The following is a 12,988-nucleotide window of genomic DNA, read 5'->3' as shown; positions in this document are numbered from 1 at the left end:
TTTAGGTCCTTTGTTTTTCCTTTTAGAGGACAAATGCAGATTGGAAATAAACTTCCCCACTTCCCTATCCCTGCCCCTTCAGGCAATGTTCATGTTTCTGCCTCTGGGACAGGAGAGTTGAACTGCATTTTCTTATTCCTGTCTCATTTTTTTTTTTCTTTTTGTGCTTTTTCTTAGGGTTAGAAATTGAACTTTTGATGATGTTTGATCCAACAGCAGCAATAGCAGGCGATGTGATTTCAAAGCTGGGCTCAGCCTCTGCTTTTTCTCTCGTGTAATCACAAAGCCCATTTTGGACCAGGAATTCCAATCATGTCTGTGATGGTGGTGAGAAAGAAGGTGACACGGAAATGGGAGAAACTCCCAGGCAGGAACACCTTCTGCTGTGATGGCCGCGTCATGATGGCCCGGCAGAAGGGCATCTTCTACTTGACCCTCTTCCTCATCCTGGGGACGTGTACACTCTTCTTTGCCTTCGAGTGAGTATCCATTAGGTAGAATTGCCAGATTACATTACTTTGGGTCCAGAGGAAGAACCCTCTTTCTGGGGAGTTTGTGGCCTGTCCTTGGATGACTTTTACTATCCTCTTGAGCAATGTCTATAGATCATGCCAACTGAATTCATTGCTTTGTGATTATAGCAGAGTATGTGCTTCCTAAAAAGACCAAGACCTTTAATACCAATTCTATAGCACTGATTTGGGGCTCTGAAAAACTTGGGATATAAAGAAGTTTATCTTAATTACTTATCTCCCCCTTTCAGTGGTCTCCTTAGAGCTTAGTTACAAACTGCCTCTTCCCCACCACTCCCAAGCCTGGGGACACCCCTCATTGTTATAGCACCACTCACCTATTCTGTTATTCTGGGTCCTATTTCCTTAGGGTTCAGCTCTCAGCAAGCTGTTAAATAGAAAAGCCAACTGAATTGGGAACCTGCAGATTGGGTCCAGCCTCAGCTGTACCACAAACTAATAGTGTGTGTGGCACATATATGCCTATCAAAAGTGAATTGCTCTTTCTTTCCCTCAAAATCACTGAACATAAACAACTCTCTATTCTGTGTATGCCTGATACCAGCCTTGGAGTTATTTTTTCCTGTGATGTAGTACCTCGTACTGTAGCCACTGTTTGAAGTCTGTGTAGGTCACTGCTCTAGGGAGGTGGCCAGTTGGATTCTAGGGCACTGTGGCATGACTACTGGATGTGCTGAGAATCCTCTATGCTCTAGGGATGGGAGCAGTTCTAATTGTTTTGGGATCCCTATGGGGAGGGCCTTGAGGAGCCAAGAGGAGTGTGTAGACAACAAGCCACACTGATGTGAGCCTGCTGTACTTCATGTTTACAGATGACCTGCTGGGGCATGGCCATGAGAGGTGGGAGGGGGCTCCTTGACCAGACTTTGTGGGTAATTAAAATAAGCTCAGGTCTCTTGGGGCTCATTTCTGTCCTTCTGTAAGGGCTTCAGCCTTTCCCAGTGCATCGAGAGTGACTTTTGGGATGCTTTGCCAGACTTTTGGATGATTGCAGCTGGTTTGAGAAGCAGTAGGGGGAGGAAGGGAGCCCAGTTTATAACTGGGCTGGGAAAATATGATCATAGGAGCCCTTTGTTAAAGGCCCTTTTGCTGCTGCTGACTTTGTGAAGTATTTGGCAAAGTCAGGCAGGTTGCTGAAGGCTTCTTAGCTACTTTCCAGTCTGAGTTTCCTGGCTGAGTGTGCACATGCTTATGTGTGGCACAAATGAGCATGTGCAGTCAAGCAGGCATATATATAACATTAAAACATTTTTTTCCTTTTCCTCACCCTTCTCTCCAAGTTTTCTTTGCTTCGTTCCTGCCTTGCTTCTTTTTGGAAGTGCAAATCTGAACTTTGCTCTCTATTATTCTCCCTCTCTCTTTGGCCCTTTTTGTCTCCCTTCCCCCATCCCTGTGGTTACGTTTTTATGATTGGAACCATTCAAAACAGAGATGAGACTTGTTTCTAGGCTCTGAGTGAGTTGGTAGTTCTGGGCTCAGGAAACCTCTGGGTTTGACTGGCCAGAGGAACTTGAAATTTGGAACTGTTGCTGTTTGGTCCTTTGTGTATCTGGGAGCCAGCAAGAGAGTCTGATTTGGATCTTTTCCACTTAAGCCCCTTAAGGCCTCTAAAGAAGACTGCCCATGGGATAAAGCTTATAATTAGCCAAGTTACTATTCGAAAGAGGCAGGTTGAGTTTTCTACCAAGGTGATTTTTCCCCCAAGTTATTTCTTGCACTTTGCCTGAGGTTGTTTGTAAAACTACCCTGAATTCCAGCTGTCAATGTAAAAGAATAAATATTTTTGAAGGTAGGGCTTGGGCAGGGAGTAGTGGGAGAAGAAGGGGAGAAGGAAGTAAATCTATTAGCTGAGGAGTGGAATGGGGAAGTATAAGTCTGACCAAAGACAACTGACCCCGGATGAATCTTTTTACTGAGAATGGTGGAATACATGTTCATGAACATACATGCGTGTGTGTGATATACAGACACACAGACACTCTAGATGGTGATTGTCTTGTGCCTAGCCAATGACAGGCTGTACAAGGTACACCAGCATGCATGTGAGGAATGTAGTCTCTTTCTGGTCAGCCTTTTTCTTTGGAGTCTATAATTTGCTACCAGCCACATAGTGGAGGGTAGGGTTTGCGGGGCAGAATATGGGCTCCTTTGTTGGTATTAGAACTTAATGAAACCTCAGGAAATCAGCTGATCTAACCCCCTGCCTTCAGGCAGGTGAGGGTATCTGAAAAGACAAATGGCTATCTATTTTCATTCTTAAATTGTCCAGGAGCATATCCTCTGGCTGCTGCATTTTTGCCATGTGGGAAGATAGTCCAAATCTTGAGGCACATCTGGCTCTGCATTTTAGTAACAGGGTCCTGTGTGTAGCAGGTGCCTAGGAACAAATGTGAGTTGATTTATAGCTGCCTGCAGTACAGCTCTGGGTCAGCCAGATGGCTTGAGGAGGCTGGTCAGGTGTGGGGTGCCCTTTAATGAAAAACATGCAGTGTTAATAGTTAAACATTTTATTTTTATTTATTTACTTATTGGTGGCTGGCCGGTTTGGGAAACATGCAGTGTTAATAGTGCCAGTGGATATCCTTTTATTTTTGGACTTTGCCTTTACAAATCTGGACTTTCAAAGGAGGGACCTGTAATTTTCAGTGGACAGAAAGTAGGTTGAATACATACCTAAAACCAAAAACGGTTGTCCACCAAGAGGCCAGTTAGAAGTGCTGCTGAAGAAACTGGTGGCCATCTCTCAGGGCTGCTGTCACAGAGTGGAAATTGGGCTAGATATTCACTAAGCCTCTTGCAACTCCAAGAGTCTGAATTTGTATATAACCCTGTGTCTGTCTGAAAGATTCAAAATACATACAAAATAGAGTATAGATATACTATATTTTGATAATATAGAGGAAAGTATAGATTACTGGTAGATAGCTGTATTTAAATGTAATTTTATTCATGGTAAATATATTTAAATTTAAGAGCAGAGTGAAAATCATACAATGCTTAAAGAGAAAGAATTTCCTAATTCATTCTTAGGGTGAGATATTTAGGAAATGTGAGTGTGTATGACAGTTTTAGCTTTGAGTACATGAATCATTTTTAATCCTTCCTACTCAAACCCTGTCCAGTGTGTATGATGAATACATAGCCACCAGCTTGGCTTGGAATGTCAGGACACTATAGCAGAATGACACTGACAACCTGTGAGCTGTCCAGCTACTGAAAGGTATTTAGTTAAACTCAACTTCCTGATAAAGTGTTGTCCTGGGGAAAGGACCAAGTGCACTGTCTTCTGGAATTGGCTTCCTAGCTTTCTCTTTTAACTTTGTAATCAGACTGAAAGACTCCCGCAGTGGGTAGTCAGTCAGTTCAGGGAGACCCTCCCAAGGAACAGCGAGACCACGGCTTCGGATGCAAAAACAAGAGGTTTATTGAACACACAGGTACCCGGGCGACTCAGTCTTTCGAAAGACTGGCGCGCCGAGTAGAGCTCCTGGGTCCTTTTTATAGCAAAAAGCGCGGGTACAGAAGCGAGAAGCAAGTTTAATTGGTCAGTTCAAATAAGCGCGGGTACAGAAGCGAGAAGCAAGTTTAATTGGTCAGTTCAAATAAGCGCGGGTACAGAAGCGAGAAGCAAGTTTAATTGGTTAGTTTAAATCAAGCCAGGGGTGAACTTCGGTCAAGTGGGAGTCCTTGAAACAGCTGAGGGGCACTCTTGAAACTTTAACTGACTTGTCTATTTCTGGGAACTATCCGCCCTTGGCTCCGGGCTGGGGCCCAGGTGCATAACTGCAGATATCTCAGACCTGCCCTCTTGGCTGTACTTTCCCTATACCCTTGTAAAAAGCACTTCCTTCATTCCCCCATTTCTCTTGTGGATCGCTCTAATCTTAGAGCGGAGTTAAAAGTTATTTTCATTATCTATAGTCTGATATTTTTGTCTAAGAACCAGGACTTTAATTGTACTTATTCTATCATTGATGAATTGGACTAACCTGTTGATGACACAGGGCCCCAGAATGAGCAACAGAAGAAGGAGTACTAGGGGCCCGGCGATGGTTGATAGTAGGGTAGTGAACCAAGGGGAGCTATTGAACCAACCTTCAAACCAGTTTTGATCTTTTTGGCGCTCTAACTGTCTTTTATCTAGTCTTTGTTTGAGTTTGGCCATGGTGTCTCGTATCACACCTGAATGGTCTACATAAAAACAGCACTCCTCTCTGAGGGCCGCGCAGAGGCCTCCCTCTCTTAAAAACAGTAAGTCAAGGCCTCGCCTATTTTGGAGTACTACCTCAGATAGAGAAGTCAATGAGTCCTCTAACTTGCTGACTGAATCCTGGAGGGCCCGGAGGTCAGTGTCCATGGCAGTCTGGAGCTCGGTTAGGCCCCGCTGGAGGTCTATAGGTCCTTTAATCAGAGCAGCCGAGCCGGTACCTATACCTGCCACAATTCCCAGTAGGACAGCTAGGGTAAGTGTGAGAGGTTCTCTCTTAAACCTGGGATGAGGGTTGTCATAGGCCTGCAACAAAGTTTCTTCAGGATGGTAATAGATGCGAGGAATCAGCTGAACCTGGACACAGAAATCCTTAGACTGATTAAAAACTGAGAGGGAAACGCAAGGGGTGAGACCGGTGCTGCAAGCCCACCAGCTATGGTTGGAGGGGAGAAGGTACTGATGGTCCCCGGAGGAATTGATGGATAGGGTCTGGTTGCAAAGATGTTGATGGGTAGAAGGTATTGTTCCTATACATAACCCTTGTCCTGTGACCTCTGTGAGAGTAAGCTTTCCCTGGGTCCCCCAACGGCAACTCTCGGCGCTGGTATAATTGGCCTCTCCCAAAAAGGCTATTCCTTCATAGTAGGGGGGGCTTATGGCCAGACAGAGCCAGCAATGCTCTGTGGCGTTCGGGTTGGTGGCATTTAGAGCTAGGAAGGCCCCCTGTACAAGACCAAAGAGCCTGTCACCCGTGGTGGGGGGTAGAGTGCCTGGTGATAGGAGGCTCTGTGTAGCAGTGCTCCTTTGTGCCGCGGGGGGTTGCCTGCTAGTCATTGGGAACAGCTTGTTGCTAGGAGGTCCCTGTTCTGCAAGGACGGGGTCGGGGCCCACTGCCACAGTTGGCATATTGGTGATATCTAGGCGAATGGTGAACAGTACACCTGGATCGTTTCCCGTCAAATAGAACCTTAGTCCCCAGGTTCTTCCTTGTGCCCAATCTCTGGAATTTTTTCCTTTCTCTGTGAATTTTATTTTAAGGGGGTTACACCAGCCGGAGTTGTCACAGCTTTTACTGCTACCGTTACGTTCTACAGTTATGAGGTCCCATGAGGAACTAGGTCCCCAGTAGACTGTCCCCGTGGTTTCACAACCCCATTCTTTGCAATATAGGGATTCCAGCCCTCCGCACCTTCTAGCTTCTGAAAGGGTCCGGCCATCCCGGGGGCACACGTAGAAGGGGGAAGCGGCAAGCCTGTTTCTAGCTCGGGGATAGCTGCACCCTGGGACCCCCCAGGTGATCTGATTATAAGCTTTTGTATAGTCTGAGTCAGGGGGTCTGATCTGGGCCTTGGAGGCCGATACACTGGATCCCGGGATATCCCAGGTTTCAATACCCGCCGCCAGGGCACATACATCAGGTTTAAGATCGGGCCACCAAGTCCAAGGAGGCTGGGCAGCCTGTTTGACCCAGACAACGTCTCCAGTTTGGGACAGTACCTTCCAGGTGAGGGTCACAGGCCGGTGAGGGTTCTTACCCGGTGGACTCATTTTTCCGCCGCCGAATACGCAGCTTAAGAGGATGATCAGTCCTTTCCAGCTCCCAGGTCTCGTTTGGTGCCGGGGGTGGTGCAGGCTTGAGATGGGAAGCATGGACCCAGGCAGCGATGCCATCAACTTTTACTGCGGTCGGGGTGGTCAGCAATACCAGATACGGGCCTTTCCACCGAGGCTCAAGGTTGCTGGGTCGATGGCGTCTGACCAGCACTCGGTCTCCGACCTGGAACGGGTGGGGGACAGCTATGGTACCGGGCTGATATGCCTCTTTGATCTGGTCCCAAATCTGGGTCTTCACAACTTCTAGAGCCTTTAAATGGGTAAATAAGACAGGGAGAAAATTATCATCGGGACCCAGTGTTTCTCCCATCTCAAGTATGGGGGGGGTCCCCCGTAGAGGATTTCATAGGGAGTTAGACCGTACTGGCCAGGGGTATTCCTGGCTCTGAACAGCGCTAAGGGAAGGAGGGCCACCCAGTCTTTTCCACCGGTCTCTAAGGCCAATTTAGTTAAGGTCTCTTTGATGGTTCTATTCATTCTCTCTACTTGACCTGAGCTCTGGGGCCTATACGCACAATGTAACTTCCAATTTATCCCCAGTTGTGTGGCCAGTCCCTGGCTTTTTTACTGGTAGCAGAGGGGTGTTCCAGGGCGACTGGCAGGGCACTAAGACCCCTAGGTCTAAGAACCTTTGGATGTGGGGTCTGATGCCTTCCCGGGCTTCTTTAGTCATTGGATACTGTCGGACGGCCACCGGTGAGGCACCCGATTTCAGCTCTACTACCACTGGTGGGACTTGATTGGCTAGCCCCATGCCTGCCCTTTCTGCCCATACAGTGGGAAAAAGCTGGAGCCAGGACGGGTCGATAGAGGAGGGAACTGGCTTTTCATGTAGCCGGTATTCTTCTTCTAGGTTTAGGACCAGGCACATGGTAGAGTGATCTCCCCATGTTACTTGTGGGCCCTCTGTAGAAAACTGGATTTGAGCTTTTAGTTTGGTCAGGATGTCCCGGCCCAACAGAGGAGTAGGGCACTCAGGTATGACCAAAAAGGAATGGGTCACTTGCTTATGTCCGACCCTTAAAAGTCTCTGTGTGGTCCAGGGGTAGACTTTGCTGCCGGTCGCTCCTACTACGACTGTCCGCCTGGACCCTACCTTCCCCATGGGTTGGGTCAGTACCGAATGTTCAGCCCCGGTATCGACCAGAAACTCGATGGGGGTCCCCTCCACAGTCAGTGTTACCCTAGGTTCGGGGAGGGGGTCTCCGATCCCGGACGAGCCCCCAAATGAAAGACTCCCGCAGTGGGTAGTCAGTCAGTTCAGGGAGACCCTCCCAAGGAACAGCGAGACCACGGCTTCGGATGCAAAAACAAGAGGTTTATTGAACACACAGGTACCCGGGCGACTCAGTCTTTCGAAAGACTGGCGCGCCGAGTAGAGCTCCTGGGTCCTTTTTATAGCAAAAAGCGCGGGTACAGAAGCGAGAAGCAAGTTTAATTGGTCAGTTCAAATAAGCGCGGGTACAGAAGCGAGAAGCAAGTTTAATTGGTCAGTTCAAATAAGCGCGGGTACAGAAGCGAGAAGCAAGTTTAATTGGTTAGTTTAAATCAAGCCAGGGGTGAACTTCGGTCAAGTGGGAGTCCTTGAAACAGCTGAGGGGCACTCTTGAAACTTTAACTGACTTGTCTATTTCTGGGAACTATCCGCCCTTGGCTCCGGGCTGGGGCCCAGGTGCATAACTGCAGATATCTCAGACCTGCCCTCTTGGCTGTACTTTCCCTATACCCTTGTAAAAAGCACTTCCTTCAAGACCACTAGTGGGGTCAAGGTCTCGACTTCTCTTGTGGCAGGAGTGACTGCGTGACTCTTGGCCACTGAAGTAGAAGAAGTTTGTTGCTATGATCAGTGCTTATGTTCTCACTTGTGCTGTATGTGGAGGAAATCGTATCAAGGCTCCATCAGACCAGTTTCTATTGTACTGGTCCCCATGGGTGCTATTCATGTACGTATTGGCAGAGGAGTCATTGAATTGGATGAACTGGAAAAAGCTTTGTAACACTGCTTAGTAATTGTCCCGCTTCTCCTTGCCTGTCCAAATTCTACCCCTCTTTCAAGTTCTTTCTTGAGTCTTCCTTCATGAAACTTTCAAGTAATTTCTGCGTTAATTGGGCTAATTATACATACCATTCATTTAGCAAATAATCATATAATATTCTTTATATTTTTGAGTACTGTGGTGATTATACTTTTCACTTGTTGTTGATGTAAGCTCTTTCAGGGTCAAGGACTATCTCCTATGTCTGTGTAGCCCCTGCAGTGCCTTCCACCAGGCCTTACTAGAGTAGGTGGTCAGTAAATGTTGCTCAGTTAATACATTGTGGATGCATTAAAATTTAACCATCTTGACTCACGGAATCATAGGATGGTAGAGTTGGATGGGGCTTTGGAGACTGTCTCCATCATTTTGCAAGTGAGGAAAACAGGCCCACAGAAGTGAGGTCACTCCATCATGATGGGATAGCCAGCCAGTTTTTCTATGTGACACTGCTTTTCATCTCATTATTATCTTTTGGATATGGAATCCTGAAGACATTCAAATTGCTAAAGCTGTGCATAGTGCCAAATGCTAGGCAAGCATATTCTCAGTTCTTGTTAGCTAATATATGTGTTACCTAGTGGCTTCTAGGTTATTTGGGTCTCCCAAGCTCATACTTCTAGAAAACGAAGTCATCTTTGTGAAAAACTGACAGCATTCCGGCATGGCGTTCTGGTAGCCTTGCAGGAATGGGGAAGCCCATCTCTAAATGTGAATTTAGAACATACGGAGCATTGTGAGTTAACCAGGGATCATCACCTCTGTGGCCACTCCTAGTCCCTGCTGCCAGGATGAGGATTGCTCAGAAAAACTGAGCAATATGTGCTCCCTACCTTGTTCCCCTGTGGGTGATTCTGATGAAAGGGTCACTGTGTCCCTTATGGACAGATGGAACAGAAAAAACAGATCTGATAATACAGAGTTACGAGGTTTGAGGAGACACAGGGCTATGTAGATCAAAGCCAAACATTGACATAGCGGAATATTAGTGCCTATAGTGGCAAGGTCTGGGTTCCTGAAGAGTATCCTTAAGTGAGATTGGGAGGAGGAAAAAGTGACTTTATTACGACCTTTAACCAAGAGAGCATTCTCTGGACAATTACTCTATGGAGGTGAATCTTGTGCTTCATCTAGCCTAAGATTCTGTCTGTGAGTTGGCCAACCAAATGACAGTTTTAGAAAGGCATAGTTGCGTCTTTGATACCAATCTGTTACACTTAGGTAAACTTAACTTCCTGATGAGGTATGTTCCCTGAGGAAGGGTAGGGTTATTGCTCCTGAACAGTTTGCTTTCCTGTAACAATTCTTTATAGTTCTGTCATTCAGAATTGCTCTATATATTTTAAGCCTGTACTACCTTTTGTGGTAATGAGTTTCATGCTGTCAGTCTCCACTGAATGCCTCCCCCATCTTTTGAGAATGAGTCTTAACTGGGTATAGTGATCCTCTATTTTGGGAAAAGCAAGCACAAAGAACAGAGAAGTCTTAACTGGGTATAGTGATCCTCTATTTTGGGAAAAGCAAGCACAAAGAACAGAGAAGTCCTCTAGCATGCTAACATCAATTGAGTGTTTATTGAGGGAGAGAAGAGACCTCCTAAATCTTCCTCCTCAAAGATGCCAGAGCTGGTATTGTGTTTATGAACAAATGAGGCATCTTATGCCTCTTGCAATAGCAACAAGCTTGCTAATTCTTGGTAATTAGTGGGATGTTTCTGGAATGGAGCAATGAGAAGACAGGAGCCTTATGATAATGGTCAGACCAGGCCAGTTAATGGAGAGCCTTGGAATACTGTTCTGTGGAGTTTGGGGCTTAATATAATAGGCATCAGGGAATTGTTATAAGTTCTTGAATGGGGGTATATTATAATTGAAATTTGAAATTTGTTATTATAACTGAAATTTGGCAACTGTTGAGTGGGTTTGCCTGGATAGAGGTTTTGAATCTCCTCTGTGAGAGGATGGTGTAGAGCTAGGGCTAGGGTATGGAGCTCACAGACCTTGAGCCCGTTCACAAACCCTTCACACGCAGGTCTTTGAGCTAGGTAACCAGCAAAAAGGTCCTTGGGGCCTTGGTTGAAGAAGAAATAGTCTTTATTCAGCACACACACGCTAAGAGTTAAGCAGTCCACAGGAGAAACTCAGAAACTCAACTGCTACCAGCAAAGTCCACTGAGAAACTGAGCAGCTGCTGGCAGAGTGAACATGCTCTATTTTTAAACCTGAGCTCTGCCAGCCAGGTCTGTTTCACAAACTGAAGAACACACAATAGCAACAAAAGTAAAAAGATACATTGGTGCACATGTGCACTAAGTCCACCCACATACAACTTGTTTACAAGAAATGTGCTGCTTGACCCCCAACCAGACTTGAGCTGAGGGAGCCTGACTAAATTATCCTATTTTCCCCACAGATGGCTTATCACCTCAGAATTGAAAATGTCCCTGTTTGGTTAATTTTCCCCATTGCTGCTGGAGCAAAAGAGGATTATGTGTTTTCCTCTGACCTTCACATAGTGGTAAATCTGGAGGACAATTTTAAATTCTGTTTTTAGTGTTAAAGGAAACTTTTTCCTTCAGTAGACTCTTGAGGGTCATCAGAAGGTCCTTGAAACAGTCTTATGGGTGGTTCTACATGTTTATTGTGCTCTAGAGTTAGCATCTTGCTCTGTTTGGGCTGCTAAAACAAATTACCATAGACTGGGTGTCTTGGTAAACAACAGAAATTTATTTCAGGGCTGGCTGGTTAGCTAGTTGTTTAGAGCATGGAGTTGACAACTCTAAGGTCAAGGGTTCAGATCCCTATGTGGGCCAATTGCCCCCAAAATAAATAAAATAAAATAGAAATTTATTTCTCACAGTTCTGGAGGCTGGGAAGTCCTAGATCAAAGCATTGGAATATTCAGCATCTGGTGAGGGCCCGCTTCCTGGTTCATAGATGGTATCTTCTTGCTGTGTCCTCACATGGCCAAAGGGGCAAGGGAGCTCTCCAGGGTCTCTTTTATAAGGGCACTAATCCCATTTATGAGGGTGGAGCCTTAGGTGACCTAATCACCTACCAAAGGCTCCACCTCCAAATACCATCACATTGGGGGTTAAGATTTTAACATGAATTTGGGGGGGGGGCACAAGCATTCAGTCTACAGAAGGTAGGTAGTAAGAGGACAGGAGGCCATCCATGTTAGGGAGGGCTTATAACAAAGGCTTATTTCTATCATGTGTGACCAAAGGGCATCATGGGCCTCTGATCCTTGGGCACTTTCTGTATTGCAAGCACAGCTCTTTCTTAAAGCCATCCTTAACAGCTGCTATTGGAGCAGTTTCAAGTAGCCACCAGCTCCCCAAGAGAGCTCTTCTCTGACCACTTACAGTCCTTAGAGTCTGAATCACTATTCTAACACTTGATTATTGGTTTTATCTTATTCTTCAGCTGTTTCATATGTTAGTTATGTTTTCCCCAACAGAATTAACTCCTATTTCTCTTATTCTTCATTTGTTAGACCAGTAAATACTTGTTGGCTGATTGATTGCACTGATAAAAGAACAGACAAACAAACAAAAAACATAGTGAGGAAGCTATTAGGGAGACTTAGAAGCAGAGTATTTTCTAGAATACCAATCCAAGCTGCTAGTCTGTGAGGCACAGCCCTGCCATGGAGTCTGTCTGGTTTCTTACCAGCTTCACTCATGAATCTCTTTTGACTTTTTTTTTGTTTGTTTTTTAATATGAATTAGAGTCTGTGTCACTGTCACCATCCCTCCAATGAACGAGCATGCTAGGGATGGGGGATGGGACATGACACATCAGCCTGGCACTGCTGGTTACTTCTGGTCAGTACCACCATGTGGCCTGGGGGTACATGTGGGAATCCAATCACCTAGCCCAGGTAGGAAAGTCTGAGGACAGTCAAGAAGTTGGTAGAGGATTGCTTAAAATGATGATGTCTCTTCAGGTGGCAGAAATGAAGACTTAGCTGGGACATGGCTGCATTTATAAAATTCACAAGGGAGAAAAGGGTCTTCTAACCTCCCGGAAGGAGGAAGACCTCCTGATACTTCGAAGACAAAGGAGAATTCTGTTTCAAGAAGTGTATGGATATCATTATTACAAGAAGTGATATAGACAGAAAGTTCTAGGGGGTTTCAAAAACAATTAGCTTATGTTCGTGAATGACAGATCCAGTCTTTCTCTAAGACAAATTAGTGATGTTTGAGGATATCCCCAACTTTGGAGGTTAATATCAGGAATTACCACTAAAGGTTTACATAGCTTATTCCTGTCAGAGACAGATCTCCAGCTTACTGCAAATATGGGACTAACTAGGGGGGTATTTAATTTAAAAAAAAATAACAAATGGAAATTATACATATTTATGGTATACAACATGATGTCCTGATATATGTATACATTATGGAATAGCAAAATCAAGCTAATTAATATATATATTACCTCACATACTTATTTTTTTGTGATGAGAACGCTTAAAATGTACTCTCAGCAATTTTCAAGTATACGAGGGGTCTTCAAAAAGTTCATAGAAATGTTTGTGCTATCTTTGGATTCCATTTTTCCGTGAACATTTTGACGTACTCTCAT

General features: G+C 45.3%; 1 protein-coding gene across 1 annotated transcript in view; it reads left to right on the top strand.

Annotated features, from left to right (window-relative positions):
- The first annotated feature begins 240 nt into the window (after positions 1-240).
- The window catches only part of ZDHHC9 (zinc finger DHHC-type palmitoyltransferase 9), a 37,812-nt gene continuing 25,064 nt past the window's right edge, over positions 241-12,988 (top strand). Inside the window, exon 1 of the mRNA XM_063083464.1 lies at positions 241-479. Coding sequence (XP_062939534.1) covers positions 313-479 — 167 coding nt within the window. The 5' untranslated portion in view covers positions 241-312. The remainder of the gene's footprint in view (positions 480-12,988) is intronic.

This window comes from Cynocephalus volans, chromosome X (assembly GCF_027409185.1).
Source record: "Cynocephalus volans isolate mCynVol1 chromosome X, mCynVol1.pri, whole genome shotgun sequence".
In the NCBI taxonomy this organism is placed as follows: Eukaryota; Metazoa; Chordata; class Mammalia; order Dermoptera; family Cynocephalidae; genus Cynocephalus; species Cynocephalus volans.
Note: the sequence above shows the minus strand (reverse complement) of the source record. Positions and strands in the feature narration are given on the sequence as shown.